Source organism: Leptonotus elevatus, chromosome 15 (genome assembly GCF_054856555.1).
Source record: "Leptonotus elevatus isolate MCC_2025b chromosome 15, RoL_Lele_1.0, whole genome shotgun sequence".
Lineage (NCBI taxonomy): Eukaryota > Metazoa > Chordata > Actinopteri > Syngnathiformes > Syngnathidae > Leptonotus > Leptonotus elevatus.
The window spans coordinates 1,836,898-1,859,924 of record NC_141253.1 but is presented as its reverse complement, the minus strand read 5'-3'; the positions used below and the strand labels follow the sequence as shown (position 1 = coordinate 1,859,924).

At 42.9% G+C, this 23,027-nt stretch overlaps 3 protein-coding genes across 3 annotated transcripts; all 3 read left to right on the top strand.

Moving 5' to 3' along the window:
• Positions 1-1,768: 1,768 nt before the first annotated feature.
• On the top strand, positions 1,769-3,638 carry LOC147161489 (uncharacterized). The gene has a single exon (XM_086096571.1). The coding sequence runs from the start codon at positions 1,809-1,811 to the stop codon at positions 3,636-3,638; it is 1,830 nt and encodes a 609-aa protein (XP_085952697.1). The 5' UTR covers positions 1,769-1,808.
• Positions 3,639-3,990: 352 nt separating this feature from the next.
• On the top strand, positions 3,991-16,078 carry LOC147161488 (coronin-1C-like). Its single transcript, XM_086096575.1, has 11 exons — positions 3,991-4,367; positions 6,011-6,210; positions 8,078-8,200; positions 9,302-9,431; positions 10,561-10,742; positions 10,855-10,974; positions 12,398-12,502; positions 12,593-12,738; positions 12,847-12,904; positions 13,873-14,151; positions 15,231-16,078. The coding sequence occupies exons 2-11, from the start codon at positions 6,013-6,015 to the stop codon at positions 15,351-15,353; spliced, it is 1,464 nt and encodes a 487-aa protein (XP_085952701.1). The 5' UTR covers positions 3,991-4,367; positions 6,011-6,012; the 3' UTR covers positions 15,354-16,078.
• Positions 16,079-18,436: 2,358 nt separating this feature from the next.
• Positions 18,437-22,306, top strand: LOC147161487 (uncharacterized). The gene is made up of 2 exons (XM_086096572.1): positions 18,437-18,652; positions 19,514-22,306. Exon 2 carries the CDS (start codon positions 19,514-19,516, stop codon positions 20,984-20,986), a length of 1,473 nt encoding a protein of 490 aa, XP_085952698.1. The 5' UTR covers positions 18,437-18,652; the 3' UTR covers positions 20,987-22,306.
• Positions 22,307-23,027: the final 721 nt, after the last annotated feature.

The window sequence follows — 23,027 nt, the reverse complement described above, 5'->3', positions numbered from 1 at the left end:
TTCCATAAAGATCATTAAGACGCAAAGTCTCAAATCAGGATAATAGGTTGTGCACTCCAAGTCACAAGTCTCTGATAAAGCACTTTGCCAGCTGAGGAGCGAAGAAAAAAACAAAGGAGGCGTTGGTAAAAGCATCTCTTGCGACCAATCCCTTTCGAGTAACTTACAGTAGACAATCGGAGGTTGAATACCAAGAAATTAACTTTAAAGGAATTTTTTAAGTTGCATGTATTGCCCCCCGAAAAGGCTGAAGAAAAATACATGTCGAGTCAACTGAAGTCTTGTGGTTCGATGCTGACATTTTAAGCCTATTATGCCAATTTTGTGAGACCTTAGAAGCAGAATTTTCTCAAATTTCTTTGAATTTCTTAGTTTCCATTTACAAAAAAAAAAATTGAAGTAGGCCTAATTAATACGTGTCTGATGTTTAGTGATGAGTGTGAAAGTTCGCTGTTCTTTGTTTAGCCACCTTCCATTTGAAAATCCACCCTGTCGTTTTGCGTATGTACCGTTTTGTCCCAAGCCTAAAAATAACCATTACAGTCCTCGACGTGGCACTTAAGTCAGCTGAGCTTTGTCCCCCCGCCGTTCTGCCGTAATCCCTCCTATCCTTCCCCATCCATCATCTGCCAAACCCCAAACAAAAACCATTGAGGGCAGGCGTCAAGCCACCTGCGACTCCGGGCCCGCAAATTCTCCGTGACCTTTTGCGTGGGGCAGCGTAACCAAAACAATCGTCGGAAAACAAACAAAGGCCGGCGTCCAAAGCGGCACAGGTGGCAAATGTGCGGATGCAGTACACCTTAAAAGGCCCCAAGACCTCAATTCTTGAAATAGTCAATAAAGGTCTCAGCCATGGTTGACTTGGCTGATTTTTACTTACTTTCTTTTTCATGTTGACATGCAATCCGTGGAAGTTGACAAAAGTAACAAAGCTAAAGAAAAATAAATGCTCAAAAGTACAGACACCTGAAACATCTACTTAAGTACAATTGCAAAGTATCAGTACGTTCGAACCCCCCGCACACAAACACACTGCACGCAATTTCACATGGCAATGTGATGCCTTTGAGGGGACATCGGAGCCGCTCCAGAAGGTTCTGATGCTTCTCCAATAAATCGGACTTCCCCTAAATTTCAAAGTGACCTTGTCAACAGTCTCTTATCTCACGTGTCCGGTTTGCCTTTATTGGCCTCCTGACTCGCTGGCTGCGTGCGGGGCCGCCTAATTTTAGCCAGCAGCACATTCCTGCCACGCGCAGAATGGCAGAAGATAGATAGGAAGGCCTTTGGGGTGGGTGCGAGGAATACACCAAAAATAGAGGAGAGGGGATTCAGGATGGTTTAAAGATAGACGGCGACGCCTGTTGTGTGATGTCACCCTTGTTACGCCGCTATTAATACGTCCGCCGGCTGTGTCTTGACTGGTGTCTTTCTGATCGCAAGACAGGGCTGGAACCATGGGTCAGAAGGTGGACAAGATGCAAGACAAGGACAAGGAGTCTCCTGAGGGCTTGGAGAAGAACAGAGAGACAAGGGGACAGGAGGGTGTCGCGTCCGCCGGAGGGGGTTCGCTTTTGTCGGAGCAGGCAGGCAAGCATATGGATCCCCAAATTGAGCAGCCAATCAGGCGTCTCGGTCGGAGGGATGGGCCTGTGACTACCTCAGAAGCGGCGGTGGGCGGAGAGAGGGAGGGTCGGCGTGACGCTGGTACAGCTGAGGACTCAAACTTTGGTCTGAGCTTCTGGGAGACCAGACAAACTGTGGATCTTACGAAGGAGGCTGTAGCCTGCAACAGGACTGCGGCTATGGAGGCCAGCGGGAACGGATCGGACAGCGGAGATACATGCGGACTTCCAAACGAGGAGGATTTTGTGGTTCTAGAACGGGACGACGCTTGTGCGTCGCTTGCCGGGGGAACTAGCGTCTGTTTCAGTCGGGAGACAAAGACAGAAGAAGACTGTCAATCATTCGTCAGGAACAGAGTCGACGGAGACGCCACGCAAGCGTCCAGGAGTTGCCCGCCAGGCAGGAGTCTGGGTAATCGTTCGCCGGACAAGACAGACGGTAGACCGAGTCTTACCAAAACAGCCGGGAGCGAAGACGTGCGGCGCGTGAGCGCGCGCCGCAACGAGGCACCAACGATGGCAATAAAGACAGACGGTGACAGAGTTCAGGGGGCATCCAGGCGGAGTTGTGAAGCCTCCTCAGAGATTATGGACGATCCAGGTACGGGACAAAAAGTCCACGGGGAAGTTGCTGAGACGGGTCAGGACGGGTTTGCCGGCGCAGTCTCAAAGAGGGCGGAAGCAGTCGCAACGGAGGCTGGCCAAACCTTCTCCGGAGAGTCTACCTCCGAGACCCAGAAACCTTGTTCAAGACCGTCTCTAGAACAATGCGATTCCATCAAGTGTCGTCCAGACAGCTGTGAAGGCGTGTCACATTTTGCACAGCTGGCAAAGGAGACCGATCCTCTTCGTTTTCCCGCGGCGGTCACCCCTCCACCTTTAACTCACCTCACGTCTCATGAGAAAGGATTACCGAGCGTGCAGATGATACCGGATGTTACACCAGAGGAGAAGCCAAAAGCCAAAGGTCCGCCTCCACCAGTTCCCAAAAAGCCCAAAAACCCATTCATAAAGCTCAAAACGGCTCAGTTGATGTCTGATGAGAGACGAGGTAGAGATCAGCGTTCCGAGGAGCGGGCCCGGAGGAGGCACACCGTTGACGTTCACAAAGGCTTCCTACGGAGCGGCGCGACCAATCAGGACATGTGCTCGTTGTGGGCTGAGAGGGGCGCCCGCGCCGTTCAGTCCGGCATACGTCGTCTGTCGGTGGACCTCAGTCCTCGGGAACATTTGTCCCTGGACCGCGTGGACAACGAGTATGGAGGCTTGGTCGACTTTGACTACTGCTCCAGAGTGGCGCAGTTGTCTCCGGACGAGGATCCCGTAGACTTGGACATGTTACAGAGGAGGGTCTTCCTGGAGAGACGGAATCGATATAAAAAAGCAGCTGCGCCGCCGCCGCCGCCGCCGCCGCCGCCGCCGCCAGTTGCAAAAAAGTCCCGAAATCCGTTTGTCTCTGAGGTCGATTTAGACCAAGAAACCCAACAAACTTTGAGAAGAACGCTCCTGCCTAAAAGGTCGAATCCACAGGACAACGAGACTAACTGCAAACCGGATCGGGGCACTGGAGATAATGCCGATTCCTACAAACCAGTGTCCGAACTGGTCAAGGAATCCATAAAAAGAAGTCAGGACCGGGTCGCAACGGAAGGGGCCAAAACCCTGGCCAGGGTGACAGAGCAGAATCTGAGCATCAAAGTGTCCCAGATGAAGAATGCCTTTGACGTCGTCCCAAAGAAATCCAAAGAGAGGCTGCAAGAAAGCCACCCGTCACCAAAGAGAGGTATGTTGGGATACGATGGGATACGATACGATACGATACGATACGATACGATACGATACGATATACTTTTATTTTCCCCGTGGGGAACTTTTTCCTGGGATGTTCTCCTCCGGGTGCCGCCACCGACAATATTTCCAAAACCTGACTGGCAACCAGTCCAGGGTGTAGGATGCCCCCCTTGCCTGATCCCGTTTGGGTTCGGCTCGAGTTGCTCGCAACCCAAATGACCACAAGCACTGCAGAAAACGGATTCACGGATGGATGTTGCGTGCCTTCATTTGTATTTTGCAATGACAGCATTACATAAACAAGTGCTCTTTTAAAAACTCATCGAAATGTGAGCCTTACAAATGTGACGTGTGTGTGTGGATAATATCAAAATGAACATACTGTATGTCCACCATCTATTTTTCTTGCTGTTCCTACATTTTTGGTCTAGTTTCCCTCAGCATCCCACCCATCTTCCTTCCCGGAGCAGCCCCCCCCCCACACCTCCCCCACCCCCCCCCCCCCCCCACCCTTTCGCTTTCCCCCCTCCCCTCTGGTCTCCATTCACACATTCGTGGCATCCAGCGCCTCCGTGTGCGCATGTGCAGTAGCCCATCGCCAAAGCCCATTGAATGTAATAACGGTGCTTTTCGGGCCAGAAGAACAAGCGACAGTTTCATGCAAGGTGATGATCGCAAAGGGGATGCGAAATTCTCCAGCCGGCATCCTGACGCGCGGACAACCATAAGACGAGGAAGTTGGAATTTCAAGACAAAAAATAAGGCGTTTTGTGGCCGCGTGTGCGTGCGTAAGTCTGTGTGTGCGTGTGTGTGTGTGCGTGTATGTGTGTGTGTGGAGACAAGGGATACTGGAAGAACGTCCTGCAGGATAAGGGCGCGCCTAAAAACTCCACACATTCATGTGTCGTGATTGATTGTCCTCGGGAAAGAATTGCATCGATTTTGGAGGTAAGAAGAGCAACAATGAGTGTTTTTTTACTTAGCTTTGGAGCTTTTTCTGGGGGCGTTTTACGTGTCGGCCGAGGGGGCTCCGCAGCATCCGATAGCTCGTAGGCTGGGCTGGGTGGAAATATCTGCACTTGCGTCAGCTGGCGGCGGTCCACCGCGACCGCGGCGGCTAGCGGGCTAGGCGGCTAAGCTAAGCTAGGCTAGGCTAGGCTAAGCTAGGCGAAGTTAGCCCGCCAGATGTCCAACACTGAGGGCGACAGACCACGACAGAAAATGTCACTCGTTTGCTTTTATAGTCGACACGTTGAAATGTTACTCATTACCTTGTCATTTGTGTTTAAACAACCCAGCATTTGCCGTGGAATGGCTATTCAGTGTGCCGCGGCTGCTCCGAATGAACCAGCCGCCAGCCGGTCGGTCGGAGCGAAGCGACTCACCGCTGGGCTACCAAACACGTCATCCACTATCCGATTTTAACGTTATATTATATTTCATATGAATATTATAAAATTGCAAGACGAAAAAAAAACGTGTTAGAGAACAGCAAACTGTTGAGGGAAAGCATCTGGATCTTGTTAACCAAACATCCACTTGACCCGTTCTCTTCAACGAGAATGTTAGCTTGGGTGGCTAACCAGCTCGCTAAAAAAACGTTGCGGAAGTGATTTAAATGGATTCAAATACACGCTGCGCGGATTTTAAAAGGCCATAGACACTATTCACGTCTGGAAGATGTAAGCAACATGATTGAAAATGACCAATATGAGTCTCGGTTCGGTGGTGGCTAACGTTAGCGGCTAGTCACCACCATTGTTTTAGTTAGCCCAGTGCAGATGTTGCCTCCTTTGCTTCACATCTTTCGCTGGGGACGTTGTGTTGGAAAAAAACAACAACAACAACAACAAAGAGAAACGGAACAAGCTGCATTGGAATAAAGTCAAATGTCAAGAATTACAAGCAAACATCACACATATTTGGGGTGATGTTTGAGTCCGTGTGTCAAAAAGATGCATAGATGCAGAATTTGGAGGTTTTTGTAGAATAGCATTGCTGCACACCTCAACACCACCACTGTCCTAAACTGCCCTGTCCCATCTCGCCCTGTCCTGTTCTACCCATTTTCTACTCATAGCATCCTTTCCTCACTTGGTGTAGCACTGCTTTGACCCCTGCCCTCCAGCATTTCAATAGTTTTCAATCACATGGTATGTCGTCGTTTGTCTGCCATTAGAGAGCCAAGACTGTTTCACATAATCTGGGAAAGTTGCCATCTTGGCTTACTTTAGCGAAAACAGTATCGACTTTGCCTAACATCAGCCTCAAGGTTTTGATAGTGGTTAGCATGGTAGGAGTTAGCTGCTATTCCGCAGCTAAAGAATCCAATGTTTTTTGTCATGTGTAATAATAAATACCACAGAAAAAAGTTGACCAACATCCCATTTAATCGATGTATAATAGAAATCTACTCGAGAAAAAAAAACAAATCTGATGCTGAATTAAAAAATAAGCACAAGTTGCATTTTTCTGTATGTGGTTGTCATTGGAAGAGTTTGGGCATCCCTACTTTCGATAACTGGTATACTCTTAAGTAGAATGTATGCGCACGATGTCCACGTGGCGACTGACGCGTGCTCTCCCGGCAGACATGTTGCGGCGAGTTGTGCGACAGAGCAAGTTCCGCCACGTCTTCGGCCAGGCGGTGAGAAACGACCAGTGCTACGACGACATCCGCGTCTCCCGGGTCACATGGGACAGCTCCTTCTGCGCCGTCAACCCCAAGTTCGTCGCCATCATCATCGAGGCCAGCGGTGGCGGAGCCTTCCTGGTCCTGCCTTTGCACAAGGTCAGCCTCCCCCCCCCCCCCCCTCTCCTCGGCGATTAAAAAAAAACAAAAAAACTTGACCCCGGGTCCTGAACCCCCGATCATATAATATGGATCGATAGTTTTTCGAACATGTGCTGAATCAATGCCCGAACCATAAAAAAAAGCATCTAATCAATGGCTGCAGTGTTGCGTTCCAGTTTCATCAATGAACATCATGTGAGACGCTCAATGGGGGGGGGGGGGGGGGGGGGTGACATCAAGTTAGGCTGCCGGCTTCATGTTTCCGAATCCTCACTTGGACTTAATGAGCTGTAAAATTTGACACCAACTCAGGCGGCCTCATCATTCGCAGCTGAATAATAATCAGAGTGGGGGGGGGGGGGGGGGGGATAGGGCTGCTCGGTTATGGGGAAAATAATCATCACCATTATTTGTGGTAATAATTGAAACATAAGCGTCATAAGAAGAAAGTTCCTGGGATAAATACAGACATCATTAAACGTATGAAAGAACGTGACCAAGCCCTAAAAATAGCAAATAAAACAAAAATCAATGATAGACCAATCGGTATGTTGCAGATTGCAAAACAACGACTTATACTTTCCATTTTTTAATCAATAAATCAAGTCAATGCATTGGATGATCAGTTATTTACACTGTTTTCAATTAAAAGCAAAAATACATTTACATGTATATAAAACAAAACGCAATGCCAAAAAAAAGTGACCTAAAAGGAGGGATTTTTGCTGCATTTGTGAAGCCAATGCGCTTGAAAAGCAAAACATTTTGAAGTGTTTTTTTTTAAACGGGTGAATTATTTTGCACTTAAAGGCAAAAAGCCGATAATATGTGCAAGTGGACCGACCCACACTATTCGCTTTGCCACATTGTAAGTCATCTTGTGTCTAAAACTTGGAAGAAAGTAATGAAGAATTGTCCCAAATAAAAATCTCATTCTTCTCTAAACTTCTGGCTTCGACAGTTGCGTTGAACGTAACTCGTTTCGTTTGGCATGATCGTGGAAAGCAGCACACAGAAGTTTGTTCGAAATATATCGAAAAATGCAATTATGGCTAGAATTTTCTATTTACTGAGTAGGTTTGCCCCAAATCCTAAGTTTTGACTCATTAATAATTGAAAGGGGAAAAAAATCACTTAAAAGTCATGAAAACGTGTTCCGCTTTAGCGATTTGACGATGCTTCCACCTTTTTAATAATTCTTTTTTATTTGGAGAGCTCAGTATTGTTTATTCGAGTCAACATGTCATCATCCTTTTTAAAATCCCACACCCTTCACCCGAACCGGATACTTCAGAGTCCCGCCGGAGTCGTGAAGTTGTCAGGAGACCAGAGGAAGGATCAAAGGAAAGAAAGACGAAACGCAGTGAAATCCAACACCAACCCAAATCCTAGATTTTGACTCATGAATAATTGAAATGAAGAAAAAAAATCATGAAAATGTGTTCCGCTTTAGCAATTTGACGATGCTTCCACCTTTTTAATAATTCTTTTTTATTTGGAGAGCTCAATATTGTTCATTCGGCAGTCTTACCGAGTCAACATGTCATCATCATTTTTAAAATCCCACACCCTTCACCTGAACCGGATACTTCAGAGTCCCGCCGGAGTCGTGAAGTTGTCAGGAGACCAGAGGAAGGATCAAAGGAAAGAAAGACTAAACACAGTGAAATCCAACACCAACCCAAATCCTAGATTTTGACTCATGAATAATTGAAATGGGGAAAAAAAATCATGAAAATGTGTTCCGCTTTAGCAATTTGACGATGCTTCCACTTTATTAATAATTGATAAGTTATGGGATGGATACTCGATCTACTTAATAACGGCCGCGAACACCCGGCGGGTGGCGGCGTCTCTCTCGTAGACGGGCCGCATCGACAAGGTGTTCCCGACGGTGTGCGGTCACACGGGTCCGGTGCTGGACATCGACTGGTGTCCTCACAATGACCTCGTCATCGCCAGCGGCTCCGAGGACTGCACCGTTATGGTAAGAACGACCTTTTCGTCATGTGATCTGTTCTTTAGGGGTTACTCATTTGTGAATAAAGCTGTCAAAATTGATTGACACGTAATCGATTATCAAATGAATCGACAACTATTTTAATTATAAAAATAATCGTTTGGAGCCATTTTTTTTAAAATTAAAATGGTCTTGAATGCAAAATTCAGATGAATCAAATTAGTCGATTAATTGATTGATGAATCGATTCTAAAAATATTCGATATTGACAACACTATTTGCGAGCGCTATTAATGGGCTTTGAAGTGGAGAAAGAAGTTAATAGTAAGCTTAAATGTTGATTTTTGCTGATGCATAAATAAACATTTTATAAAAATTATGGAGCGAAAAGCAAAAAAGATTAAATTGTGAATAAATATTTGATGGGAAAAAAATCTTAAAGATCTTAATCTCCAAAAATGTCTGTACAGTCAATAACATTTTTATTTTTTTTTCTTCTTTTTAAGGGTGCCTAATGAGCCAAATTTCTAATGCATTCAATGTAAATTGGATTGTTTGGTATTATTTATTAAACATGTTTGCATCAAAATGTGAATTTAGTCAATAAAAATGTTTTTTTTTTGTATCACTTTAAAACAATGATATATACAGTGTATATATTTTTTTTTTAACTAAATGAGCAAATAATATGTATTGTAAAAAAAAAAGTGCATGTTTTAGTCATTGATAAAGTAATTTCCGAAAAAAATCAAATTCAAAGTTAAAATTCAAAAGATGTACTGTACTGTTAAAAAAAAGAGTGTGATATTGATTTGTGTTGAGGTAATTTTTCTGCCACTAGATAGCATAATTGCATATGTAAGACATTGGTGACAGTTCTATGCATTTTCTTGTCATATTAAGAGCTATCTCATGTTTAACATGAAATAACTTATTTTTTCTTTTTTTCTTTTTAATCGTAAAACTACGTTTAAAAAATGTGTGGCGTTTACGGAACTTTAAATGAACTCAAAATTAACGCACTCATTTTGACACCTCAAATTTATTTATATATTTATTTTTGATACAGACCTTGTTGTACTTTTCCCACGTGGAGCTTTTGCTTGAGTGTATTTTTGCCCGTCGCAGGTTTGGCAGGTCCCCGAGAACGGCCTGGACTCTCCCCTCTCCGAGGCGGTGGTGGTTCTGGAGGGTCACTCCAAGAGGGTGGGCATCGTGTCTTGGCACCCCACCGCTCGCAACGTCCTCCTCAGCGCCGGTACGCTTTGCTTTTTTGCTTTTGCCCCGCCTCCTTTTGCTCGCTTTGCACAGCTGCGATCGAAAGCCCCAAATCAAGGCGCGCTGCTTTCATTTGGTCCCGCGTTTTTAACATCTTACCTGATTGTTGAAATGTGAAAATCCACGCGCGAAAGAAATTGCTTCTGGCTGCGCTTATCGTGGATGGCGTGCTCGAGATGACACGATTGTCAGCGCCGATTATTTTCCGTGCAACTCGGGGAGAGAAAATGTCATATAAGCATTTAGGCAGCGTCTGATAATCACACGGGAGGAAAAAAGTTTTTTACTTTTGGATTGTTGGTATTAGGACTGGGTTTAAAAAAAAATATTTTCGAGCATGGTATCGATTTATAAAACTATGAATTGATTATTTTAATATCTCTTTTCTTCCTCATAAATTAACAAGAGAATAGAATTTCAAAGGCCGATTTTTTTTTTCTTGCTGTTTTTTTTATTTACTGTTCACATGAATTTAAAAGTATTTTTCTTTCATTTATGCAAGACCTTGACTTATTGCACCTTATGACGATTCAGAATCTTTTTCATTTATATTTACAATTACTGAATTCGAATGATGAAAACGTTTTCATCTCATCCATGCTGATGTCGACGTTTGTGTAACAATTAAGTAATTATAACGTGTTGCTCTCAATAATAAATAAATCATTTAACCAGTTACTACTGCCTCTGCAAAATTTGAGTTGGAATTTAATGTTTGTGGAGTAAAAAAAAAAAAATAATAATAATATTGGATTGAACTGAGGTGAGTCCAATCGAATCTGAAAAAAATCTAATTCCGAGCGGATCGGGAAGAAAAATGATTATTTTGCGCACTAAGACATAATCAGGATCATCTTTCAGAGACATTTATCTTTAATCAAATGGGACAAAAGGCAGAAATGTGTTCTGATTATTATAACACACCACATGATAATCACTCAGGATCATATTTTAGAGACCTCCAATAATCAATAATCTCCGCGACTCAAATTTGGCCCGATTATCGGTACGTCTTGACTTTGCTTTTGGGGACGTCCGATAATCGCACCTTTTCCTGACCTCGATCCGAATTGGCCCCGCTTAACGCTCGTTGCGTCGGCCGCTTTTAGGGTGCGACAACCAGGTGATCATCTGGAACGTGGGCACGGGCGAGGCGATGATCAGCCTGGACGACATGCATCCCGACGTGATCTTCAGCGTCAGCTGGAGCCGCAACGGCAGCCTCCTGTGCACCGCCTGCAAGGACAAAAAGGTCCGCGTGGTGGACCCCCGCAAAAAGAAGATCGTGGTGGTGAGTGGCCGGAAGATTCCTTCAGCTGTCTGTGAAAACATTCGACGGTTGAAATGAAAAGAAAAGAAAAAAGAAAAGCAGCCCAGTGCGATGAGCGTTTTTGTGTTTGCAGGAGAAGGACAAAGCCCACGAGGGAGCTCGGCCAATGAGAGCGATCTTCCTCGCGGACGGAAAGATCTTCACCACCGGATTCAGCCGCATGAGCGAGCGCCAGCTTGCGCTGTGGAAAACCGTATGTCGACGCTCTTCCTGGAATGTCACTCAGTAATGTTGTGCGTCTCCACTGGGGGGCGTCGTAGTGCATCTTACGCCATTTACATGGTCACAAGTCCTTTAGTATTTCTTGCACACCCTCAAATTGCTTCATTTAAATGTATGAGTTAATTTTCTAATCTATGTATTTTTCTATTATTTTCTCTATTTCAATAATTGCTTACTTTATTGAAAATTTGTTTCAAAATTTGTAAACACCGATATATACATTAAGGGATTATTTTTTTGTTTTTTATAAAATGATTGGTGATGATGGTAGTCGGTTGTACATAAATAAAATAAAAAAATATTTAAAAAAATAATTTAATTTGCTAATTGGGCCGATATTCAGCATTTTGACGAATATTGGCATCGGACATTTTATTATAGATCTTCTTTTTTTTAAGTGTTAATTTCAGGGAATTAATTTAATTAAAAAAAATAATAATCTGCACCTTCTGTTTTTGTTTGAAATTAAAACTAAGATAAGTACAAATTTAATACTTCAGATATATTTTGAATACTTTATTTCTTGTAGTAAACAGTTGTTTACATTTTTATTTAACTTTTGAAAACATGCGACTGTCTCTGGGAGATCTCAGATTTTTTTGTTAGATTTTTAAAACCACAGTGTCTATCGATTAAGATTTAAAAAAAATCCAATATTTTACTAACCTTAAAAATTGTTCAATAGACATATGCTTTAAAATTCCCCAAAATTAAGAGCAATTTTGATGCCAATATTTTCCCTTTTCGTGAAAATTAATACGGGCTCCAAATATCGGTTATCAGCGTCCTTGACTACTAATTATCGATATCTGTACCGGCCCTGAAAAAAAATGCATTGGGTATCAAATGCTAAAGCGACATAGCTTAATAGTGCAAATTTCATTTGTGACCCGCTCCGGCAAAATGGTCCAGATGTCGGAAAGGAAATTGTTTAAGCGTAGAATTTGAACATGTTAAAATTGCAATTTCGATTTTTTGCCACATGAGGACGCTTTTGCCACATTTTGATTCCATAATTGAATGGTGAAATGTAGTGGCCAGCACGGGTTCCTCACTGAGCCAGAATCATCTGCGTCCTCGCCAACTTTCAGCCTTTGAAGTTACTCGGAACCGGATGAAATGGCCGTGTTGCTTCAGGAAGGGCGTCCGGCGTGCAAAGTCAGTCAAACGCATCCCTGATGGGACAAACCAAAAGACGACATCAAATGATTGTTTTTTTTAAACATATTTTGGGTGCATCGGGTGGGTGGGTGGGGGGGGGGGGGTTGTAAGCGTCCATTTTGAGGTGTGGCGCTGCTTTATTAAGCGGCTGTTCTGAAAAGGTGTATTAGGTCGTACATCCATCCAACCGTCAATCAAAACGGGACGCAAGACGCTCCGACTTGTGCCAGCAGGACAACATGGAGGAGCCCATTTGCGTTCAAGAGATGGATTCCAGCAACGGAGTCCTGCTGCCCTTCTTCGACCCAGACACCAGCATCGTCTACCTGTGCGGGAAGGTGAGCCCGGAGCCGTCTCCCTCGCACCTTTCCGCCCCCCTCGCCCCTCCCCCCTCCCTCCCTCATCGTCCGGGTGCGGCCCGTCCGCAGGGTGACAGCAGCATTCGCTACTTCGAGATCACGGACGAGGCGCCGTACGTCCACTACCTCAACACCTTCTCCACCAAGGAGCCGCAGAGGGGAATGGGCTACATGCCCAAACGCGGACTCGATGTCAACAAATGCGAAATTGCCAGGTAGGGACGACGACGACGACTGCGAATATCGAAAATGCACATCTCATCGGCACGCGTTATAATAACAACCGCGGTAGAGTGGATTCATTTTCAATTTCTTCTTGTCAGATTCTACAAATTACAGGAGAGAAAATGTGAGCCGATCATCATGACTGTCCCCCGGAAGGTAAGGGACAATTTATTGACTCAAATGCAGTGCCAGTTATTTATGATGCCATTGACGGCTATAAACGTCAAAAATTCATTTGAACTATTTCTATGAGTTTAACATTTCTTTTCCACTTTTGTTAACGAGAGTATGAAAACCTAGATTTTGTACATCTACAACATATATTACATTTGTAATTAATCGTGAGTTAACTAGTGAAGTCATGCGATTAATTACAATTAATCATTTGAATTGCCTATCACCCCAAATTTTTAGTAATCTTGTCTTTACATTTTTTATGAATTTACTGCCATTGACGGCGGTTTTGAACAGAGCGTTTTTGGGCTGATTAATCGACAGCAAAAAATATTAGATCCAAAGTCAATTTAGACGAATGCAGGTCACAGACATGTTTTTTACACATTTGAGAACTATTTTAGTATGTTGAAAAGTTTAATATGATACCTTTAAACAAATATGGATTACCAAGATGCAACAGACTTGAATAGATAATCAAAATAAAATAAATTCAAGGAAATAAGTGCATGTGCAAAGTAATGTTTTAACAGTTTTTTTTGCAACATAGAAAGTGGATAGAGGGATAAAATTAATTGAAATAAAATAATAAAAATAAATAGAATGAAAATGAAAATTAACAAAATGTCAAATAAATAATACAAAAAAAACTAATGAGATCTGTATGGATAAAACAATAAAATAATCTAAAGGGATATCATTTAAACAACAAATAACACATAAAGAATAAAGCAGTAAAAAAACATTTTTTAGTAATCCAAACAAAATAAGGACAAGAGACAGAAAAGTAAACAATGAAATGACATTTAAATAACATTTAATTAATTGTAATAAAAAAATCCAAATAACCTCCATTACATAAATACAAAAAAAATCAAACAAAACATTAAGCAAGCCAAAAGAAATTGAAAAGCGCTTTGTGACTGATTTGCCGCCTGTCGCCCTGTCAGTCGGACCTGTTCCAAGACGACCTTTACCCGGACACGGCAGGGCCCGACCCCGCCCTGGAGGCGGAGGAGTGGTTCGCCGGCAAGAACGGCGGCCCGGTCCTCATCTCGCTCAAGGACGGCTACGTGCCCACCAAGAGCCGAGAGCTCAAAGTGGTCAAAGCCAACGTCTTGGAGGCCAAAGCGGCCGCTGCCGCCGCCGCCGCCGCCGCCGCCAAGGCGGAAAATGCCTCCAACGTCCAGAAGAACCTTTCGTCTCATGCTCCCGCGCAACCGGCAACAGTGAGTCAACGCTTAATTGCCAATGTGTGTGTATGTATATAGTAGGGCTGTCAAAATGACTGGCTTCATTTTGACTTAATTAAAAAAAAAAATTAAATAACGCGTGATTAATGGAAGCCTGTAATTACAAATGCAATTATGCCATCTAGTGGCAGAAAAATGACCTCAACAGAAATCAATATCACACTCGTTTTTTTAACAGTACAGTACAATTTTTTAAATTTTAACTCAATTTTATGAATTATTAGAAAATTACTTTATCAATGAATGCAGCCATATTTCTTAGTTTAACATTTTGTTCCACTTTTATGTTAATGAGTATGAAAACAAACAAAAACACGATTTTATTGTACATTTAGAGCAGAAATAAAAAGTAATAAAATTTGCGATTAATCGTAACTATTGAAGTCATGCGATTAACTCATTCACTGCCATTGACGACTATAGACGTCAAAAATTCATGTGAACTATTTATATTTAAAAAAATAATAATAAATTCATTTTTTATGAAAACCTTGAATTTATAACAGATATAAAATTTGTGATTAATCGTAAGTCAACTATTGAAGTCATGCGATTACTTAATACAATTAAAAAATGTAATCATCTGACGCCCCTTATTTTTAATATATTTTTGTAAATTAGGGGCGTCAGGCGATTAAAATTTTTAATTGTAATTAATCACATGACTTCACTAGTTAACTCACGATTAATCACAAATTTTATATCTGTTCTAAATTTACAATTTAAAAAAAAATCTAGGTTTTCATACTCTTGTTAGCATAAGTGGGAACAAAATTTTAACTAATAGGAATAATTCAAATGAATTTTTGACGTCGATAGTCGTCCATGGCAGTGAATGAGTTAATTATGATTTTTTTTTAAAAAAACACCCCTATTATATAGTATGTGTGTGTCGTATACATCCACATTTCTTTTGTTTTCTTTCTTCTGCTGACACGGCGTTTGGGGAGTGCGGTTCCCGTAATTAGTGTGGTTGGAACAAATTGCAAAACTTTTGAATCAGCGCATATTTGGCGACTGCGGCGCCGCTTTCAAAGCCGATGTGTTTTTTCCAGCAAAAGATGGAAGATAAACTGGACGAGGTGCTTCGAGAGTTCAAGTCTCTGCGGGACCGCGTCATCCTCCAGGACCGGCGCATCGCCAGACTGGAAGAGCAGGTCGCCAAGGTTGCCATGTAAGTCCCGCCCCCGCCTCCTCCTCCTCCTCCTCCTCCTCTTCCTCGCTGGACCCAATTTGGCGCCGCCAGGCCAACATTCCAAGATGAACTTTTTTCTCCCTTTTCCCACACGTTGCCCCTTTTTTCTTCTCTTCTCTCTCCACGCTCAACACACAGACGGGAAAAAAAGAACAGTCTTACGTTTTTTGTTTTTTTTAAGTCATGTGATCTGTTCTCAAAGTGTAGCATCAGTATTTCTTATCATCTTCCGTGTTGCCAAATATTACGTTACGACTTATTTGTGTGCAGTTTCATGCACATTTTTTTTTAAATTTTCTGTCCTGTTGTATGTACATTCCAGGTAGGAATTTTTTTTAAGCATTTTTTTATTTTCTCTCGCCGCCGCCCCCCCCCACCCCCAATCCAACCCTTGCCCACCATTTTGTCAATTGATGAATGTGGAAGAATTCCTTAAAATGTGTAAGAAATGTTAACATTTGGGGGGGTTTTGGCCAGGTGGGCGACGGGGCTTGCATATCCGGTGTAAAATGTTGTGCAAACTGTAGTGGTGCCTCTTGTTCGGTGTGGAGGATTTTTAAAGTATAAACAAAACAAAATGCTGCCCTGTCAAGTGACATTTTGGGTGCTGAGAAGAGGAAACGCTCACGCCCCAGCTTGTGTTTCACGCCCACCATCGCTGATGATAAGTTCTGTGCACATAATAAAGATTTTACACTCAAAACCTGACATCAAAGTTTGTGGGGGTTTTCCTGAAACGCACAAACAAAAAATGTGTGTGTGTTTTGCAAAACACTGATTACTTATTTTCAATGTTTATTTCTAAATTTAATAACAAAATAATTATGGTTGTCTCGCATTTTACACAAAATTGGAAGGATTGTTTTTTTGTCCTGTTACACAAAACACATTGATTATTAAAAAAAAAAAAAAAAACGTTCCTTTTTTAAAAAAAAAAATCTATGTTCTTATTTTGATGTCATCTTTTTGTATTTTAATGACAAAAGAAAGAAGAAAATCTAAATTATTGTTACCTGCAATAACAGTTCTGTAGAGTTGAGGAGCAAATGTCTGCGCATTTATTTATGTGACCCCAGTGAACTTTTAAATGCGCCAAAACAACCTAAAACGTCGAAAGAAAGAAGAGGAGGAATACTCAAATACTTCCTAAGTACCCTCAATTACTTTTAAATCGACTGAAATCCTCCCGAAAAGTTACATAAATCCTCTTAAATCTATGACATACTCAATCAAAGTTGCCTAAATACTCTTTTAACTACTGAAATACTCTCTAAAAGTCATCTTGTAGCTGTTGTCAAATACTTCCTAAATACTCTGAAATCTACTGAAATACTCAATAAAAAAAAAAGTACCTACTCTCAGATCTTCTAAAATACTCTCTAAAATGTGCCTGAAGGAATCCTTGATGTACTAAAGCACGTCTTAAAAGTCCTCGAAATATTCTTACATTTGAAGATAGGAAAATAAAAACTGTATTTAAATAATTTTATTCAAAATGTACTTGAATGAATGTAATCCTAAAGCCCGCATCCCACTGAGGGGCCGCAAACGTTGGTTTCACGTCGGGGTTCTTTAAAGGTCTCAAATGTTCTCAAAATGTTCTTCGGAAACAATCTCCCAACAGTCGTAATGTTTTGTTTTTTTATATATGCTCGACATTTGTTGAAAAACTGTTGGAGAATGTTTTGAAACTAGTCATTCATTGCAAATGTTCACGTCGGGGTTCTTTAAAGGTCTCAAATGTTCTCAAAATGTTCTTCGGAACAATCTGACAACAGTCGTAATGTTTTTTTTATTTTTTATATATGCTCGACATTTGTTGAAAAACTGTTGGAGAATGTTTTGAAACTAGTCATTCATTGCAAATGTTCACGTCGGGGTTCTTTAAAGGTCTCAAATGTTCTCAAAATGTTCTTCGGAACAATCTGACAACAGTCGTAATGTTTTTTTTATTTTTTATATATGCTCGACATTTGTTGAAAAACTGTTGGAGAATGTTTTGAAACTAGTCATTCATTGCAAATGTTCACGTCGGGGTTCTTTAAAGGTCTCAAATGTTCTCAAAATGTTCTTCGGAACAATCTGACAACAGTCGTAATGTTTTTTTTTTTTTATATATATGCTCGACATTTGTTGAAAAACTGTTGGAGAATGTTTTGAAACTAGTCATTCATTGCAAATGTTCATGTCGGGGTTCTTTAAAGGTCTCAAATATTCTCAAAATGTTCTTCGGAACAATCTGACAACAGTCGTAATGGTTTTTTTTTTTATATATATGCTCGACATTTGTTGAAAAACTGTTGGAGAATGTTTTGAAACTAGTCATTCATTGCAAATGTTCACGTCGGGGTTCTTTAAAGGTCTCAAATGTTCTCAAAAGGTTCTTCGGAACAATCTCCCAACAGTCGTAATGTTTTTTTTTTTTTTATATATGCTCGACATTTGTTGAAAAACTGTTGGAGAATGTTTTGAAACTAGTCATTCATTGCAAATGTTCACGTCGGGGTTCTTTAAAGGTCTCAAATGTTCTCAAAAGGTTCTTCGGAACAATCTCCCAACAGTCGTAATGTTTTTTTTTTTTTTATATATGCTCGACATTTGTTGAAAAACTGTTGGAGAATGTTTTGAAACTAGTCATTCATTGCAAATGTTCACGTCGGGGTTCTTTAAAGGTCTCAAATGTTCTCAAAATGTTCTTCGGAACAATCTCCCAACAGTCGTAATGTTTTTTTTTTTTTATATATGCTCGACATTTGTTGAAAAATTGCAAATGTATTCTACAGTTGAACTGTACTGAATAAATAAATGCTACACGCCGGATAACGTTGCGCACTGTTTGAAAATGTAATGCAGGGATTTTGTGTGTGCGGGAAAAACACTTTGTTTTTCTTCCATACGGGCGCGCGTCCCTCTTCACATGTTGCTCGCGCGTGCCTCGACATCTTCGATAAGAGCCGGCGCGCGCGTCGTCGCCGACTTCACGGCCCGAGTGCGGTTAACGCGCCGCATTTGCATTTGCAGAACTGACCGAGCGACTGCTTCCTTGCGCAACATGACGCATTTGAATCCGACTTCCTCCTTGCCAAAAGTTGGCGCACGCGGTGGAAGTGGCTCGTGTATCGCAAACCCTTTTTTTTTTTTTTTTTTTTTTTCTCTCTCATGTGAACATTTCCTGTTTCTGTCGGCCGTGCGTCGCAGTCGACATGCGGCATGTCATCATCGTCGCTGCCACTTTTTCAGACTGACATGACTTGAACGCATCGTTTTGTTGGGAGATTCCAGGTAAGACACTTCCGATCCAGAACTTTTGATGATGATGATGATGATGATGATGATGATGATGATGCCGGGTTCACTATTCAACTACGGCAGTGCCGGTAGTAGGAAGTCGGTCACATACCGTTAATAAGGCAATAAGTCGGTAGCAAGCTTTAAAGTTATTGTGCCGGAAATCCGGCGCGTCAAGCCATGATTTGAGTTAAGTCGGTTGTAAGTCAAAATTCTTAATCGTCAACTTGCTGGACCAACAATTTTCACAGGTTAAAAAGAAAGTCAGGAGGAAGTTTTTTTAGAGTTTTACCGGCGTCACAGCAATCGTTTAGTGAAATGTTTTTTGTGCTCTTTTTTACGATTACGCGTTTGATATGATCACAAGTCTTCCGGTCTTGAGGGCGACGTGACAAAAAGCAACAAGCGATAGATGAGCTTTTTCACAAAAAAGCACAAACAGGAAACTTTGCCCACATTCTGCAACGTCTTCTCTTCTTGCCGGTGCACAAATTTGCCGCCTGCAGTCGGGCGGCTGCGTTTTGGCATTGTGGGGATCAAAATTCAGAAATGAATACTTTTAGAAATAAGAGAACTGGTGACTATAAATCGCCTTTCAAAACCAAATAGCACAAAATCCTCAAATGCTAAGAGGCAACATTTTGTAATCGTGACTCGAACATTAGAAATCGCGTGAGCTCGAATTTGGGTGACGGTTTATCAGTTTGTCACCTTTTTTTGTTGTTCCTTGTTTGCAAAAATTGTGTGTTTGGTGAAATCACATTTCATCACAACTCGCGCAAAGAAAAGTTCCTGGCGCGTCTCGCGTCCTGCTGCTTTGGAACGAATCATACTTTTTTTTCTTTTTTTTTTCAGATGACGGGTCTCAGCGTGAACTGGTTTCTGCTATGGGGGCTCTCGGGCGGCTTTTCCATTTTGATCTCTGGCGGTTTGGTAGCCCCCGCCACTGTAGAAATGCAGACCAGGTTGTCAACCATCTTGGAGGACTCTTCTGGGTCTTCCCCTGGCTCTGTCCCAAAAAAGGATTCGAGTCCATTCCCGGTCCATGACCGCGGTAGTACTGCAGGTTTTTCATCCCCTGAGAGTTTTGATCCTACCGTCAAATCAGCCACAAGAGGTCTGATCTCCGCGCCAGCGGGGCCTCCCGAACCCACCAAGAATAGCATCCGGTCTACTTTGGTCCCGATTCAAAGTCAAAAACCACTCGGAGAAACAGCTTCTACTGTTGTCTCTGGTCGTTCCAGTCTGGCCTCCACACTAGACCCTCGGGAACCGCCAAGGACCAGCTCCATCCCTTGGTCAGAAGGAAATTCAACTCCGATCCCCATCCAAAAAGACGACCGTTCTCCGGGTTTTGGGACTCCTGGTGGATCGACTGCTGGCTCTTTGAAACCTCTAAATCTTTCGACCACAAGAATTCCAATCTCCTCACCAGAGCCTTTCAAACCGTCAAGTTCCAGCTCCGCCCCAGAGTCGTCCACTGCAGTCCCGACCCAAGGCCGCATTCTTTCAGGTTTTGGGACGACAGGAAACGCATCTTTGACCAGAAATGCCAATCGTACCAGTTACATTTCCACAGCAGAACCACCAAGGACCAGTATCCGATCTACTCTAGACCCCACAATGGCATCTTTGACGAGTACCTTCCATCCTGCTAAACCAACAAGAACCAACTCCACCACCAAGTCTACTCGAGTCCCTCCAGGTTTGGGGACAACCCAAAAGACATCTTTGCCTAGTAACACCGATCTTACCAGACTGGACTCCACACAAGAACCTCCGGAACCACCGAGGTCTCCCCCAGTAACGAGCCAAAGCGGTCTTCCGGATTTTGGACCAACAATAAGGACCGACGCCGACGTCACATCTCAAGATGCGTCCGCTGCAAGAAGCCCGAGCTCTAGCTCCGCCTCCTCCGCCGCCACAACAGCCTCCATCCCGGCGAGCGCTCGGCCTCCGGCGCCTTGCGCCACCCCCAAGACCCCCCCCGTCCGGAAGGACCCGTCGTGCTCCGCTCGCGGGGCGGTCAAGCCCTGCCTGGCGACCATCGCCTTCCTGGCCGCCTTAGCCACCGCCTTCATGGCGTCCACCATCGTGCTCTGCGCCAAACTATCCGTCAGGAAGTACAAGCTGAGGAAGGCCCAGGACCAGACGGAGATGACGTTCATGTCGGCGCTTCTGCCCGAGAGGAGCCGCGCGGGCATAAGACAGCGCAGTCCGGTGTCCAACGGCGTCCTGGCGATCCCCGGCGGCGAGGACAGCGACGGCGACATCAGCGACAACCTCACCCTGAGCAGCTTCTTTCCGGAAAATGACCGGTGTGTTTAAGGAAGGGCGGCTTTTCCCGGATGCTCCCAAACCGGCGACTCTGCCAACCCTCAAAAGTCCCAAAGCTCGGTTTGTGAAAAGGTAAATCCAGCCTGACTGCGGTTTCATCGGACGCGCGATTGATGCGACATTAAGAGGCGTGTCCATCATCAAATAAGCAAAAAAAAAAAAGATTCCAGCACAATATACGTAAAATACTTGCTAACTTTCGGTTAGCGCGTCGTTTGCCGTTCGAATGTTGCATGTTTGCGGAACTTAGCTGTTTTGTCTTTCTTTTGGCAACGCTCTAAGATGCCACAAGATGGCGCCAATGTCCTGGCGAAGAGGAAAGATGATGTCATAGAAAGATATTTGTAGGTCAGAAGGGGACTGAAACGAGCCTGGCTTGATCGAGGAAGACACAGCGAGTCGAGTCTTCGCCGCACTTGGGATGTTTTTCGCTGCGCTATGCTAAGTGGCTAATGCTACGTAAGTTATTTGCAGCCTTCGGTCATTCCTTTGATTTACGTTTGGCGCCAATTGCAGCCTCAGTTTGTATCATTTCTCAATATGGTGCCTTGAAAATGTGTTCAAATGTGTTCAACCACAAAATTTAATGTTTTTGATTGAGATTTTTCACCAACACAAAATATATACATAATTATAAAGTGGAACGGAAATAATTTTTCCAAATTTTTAGGCAATTAAAAATCTTAAAAAATGCAATACGCGTTTGGAATCAGCCTGCTTTCAAGAGCCTGAATACAAATTTTCAGATTTATATCCACTTTTTGAAATTGCATAAATCTTTTTTTTTTTTTTTTTTTGCGCTTCACAACATGACTTTGTGTCGGTCAATCTATCACATAAAGTCTCATCAAAGTACATTCAGTTTGTTGTTGTAAGGTCACAAAATGTGAAAAAAGTGTGTATTTTTTTTTTCAAAGCACTATCTTTGGAAAGACCCATTTTCTCATATACATTTGATGGAATTTCTTAGCTTTTTATTTCTAATAAATTTTCAAAAAGATGCCCCCCCCTCCATGTTGTCATTATGGTGTATTGTGAATTTTGAGGGGGGAAATGAATTTGCCATTTTGAATCCTCAAGGTTCCATCGATAACAAACACAATTTCGATGCTAGTTTCATTAGCGCATCTTTAGCATTTGCCATGATTTATGATTAGGACAGCAGACGTTTGTTAGCTCGCTACAGTATGCGGTTGCGTTTTATATTTAGTCAATTTGGTCACTAATACAGAACTACAAATAGAGAAGGGTTGGTTTGCAAGTGGAACTCGTGACGTCATGGGGGGTGAAAGATCCCATACGAGGAGATGAAGTTTTCCAAATCTATTTTTGAATAGTCCCAATGAAAGTGAGTTCCGTCGTTTGTGCTGCTTTCGCTCGTCGCGTATTGACTTGTCGAACCTCGGAGGCGTCCGCGACACAAGCCAGACTCGTAATCGTCAGCATCTCGCCGATAACCATATAAAGTGTCAAATGTGTGACTTCAGCAGCTGGAGAAAAAAGCAGGCTGCATTGTTTCCGATAGTCTGCCTAAGACCCCCCCCCCCCGCACTTTTTTCCAACCCCCATTCTGGAGGTTGGCCACACAGGAAACATTAACTTCTTCCTGCATTAGCCGCCGCTGCCTGACCTGACCTGCATTCATTCATTTTTGGGGGTTGCACCCAGAGGACCATTTGAGTGTTTTGCTCAAACAAGACCACAAAGTGACACGAGTGCCGCGTCCAAATTTTTGCAAAATGGGGTGCAGGAAGCAACATTCATTAAAATTAAAATGTTAAAATTAATTAAAAAAAAATAAATAAAAAATAGATGAATCCAGCTATCTTGAAGGTGCTGCCATTTTGTCCTCTGCTGTCAACTGAATTTAGCGTCAAAGTGCCCTCGGGCTCGCATTGCTCGCCTGTCTCCTGGATTTGGTCAAGCAATGCGGACAAAGTAATGAAAACAATTGAAAAAAAGAAATGAGACACGTGACGTCGTCTCGGATGTTGCCGAGGCCGTATTTTATACAGCGACGTGATTTAATCGA

What these genes read in the sequence shown, in the direction of transcription:
- LOC147161488 (XM_086096575.1), top strand. Translation starts at nt 6,013, where the DNA reads ATGTTGCGGCGAGTTGTGCGACAGAGCAAGTTCCGCCACGTCTTCGGC. An exon ending in TGGTCCTGCCTTTGCACAAG is followed by an intron (nt 6,211 to 8,077) that starts GTCAGCCTCCCC and finishes TCTCTCTCGTAG; the next exon opens with ACGGGCCGCATCGACAAGGT. An exon ending in TCGTCTACCTGTGCGGGAAG is followed by an intron (nt 12,503 to 12,592) that starts GTGAGCCCGGAG and finishes GCCCGTCCGCAG; the next exon opens with GGTGACAGCAGCATTCGCTA.
- LOC147161489 (XM_086096571.1), top strand. Translation starts at nt 1,809, where the DNA reads ATGGAGGCCAGCGGGAACGGATCGGACAGCGGAGATACATGCGGACTT.
- LOC147161487 (XM_086096572.1), top strand. Translation starts at nt 19,514, where the DNA reads ATGACGGGTCTCAGCGTGAACTGGTTTCTGCTATGGGGGCTCTCGGGC.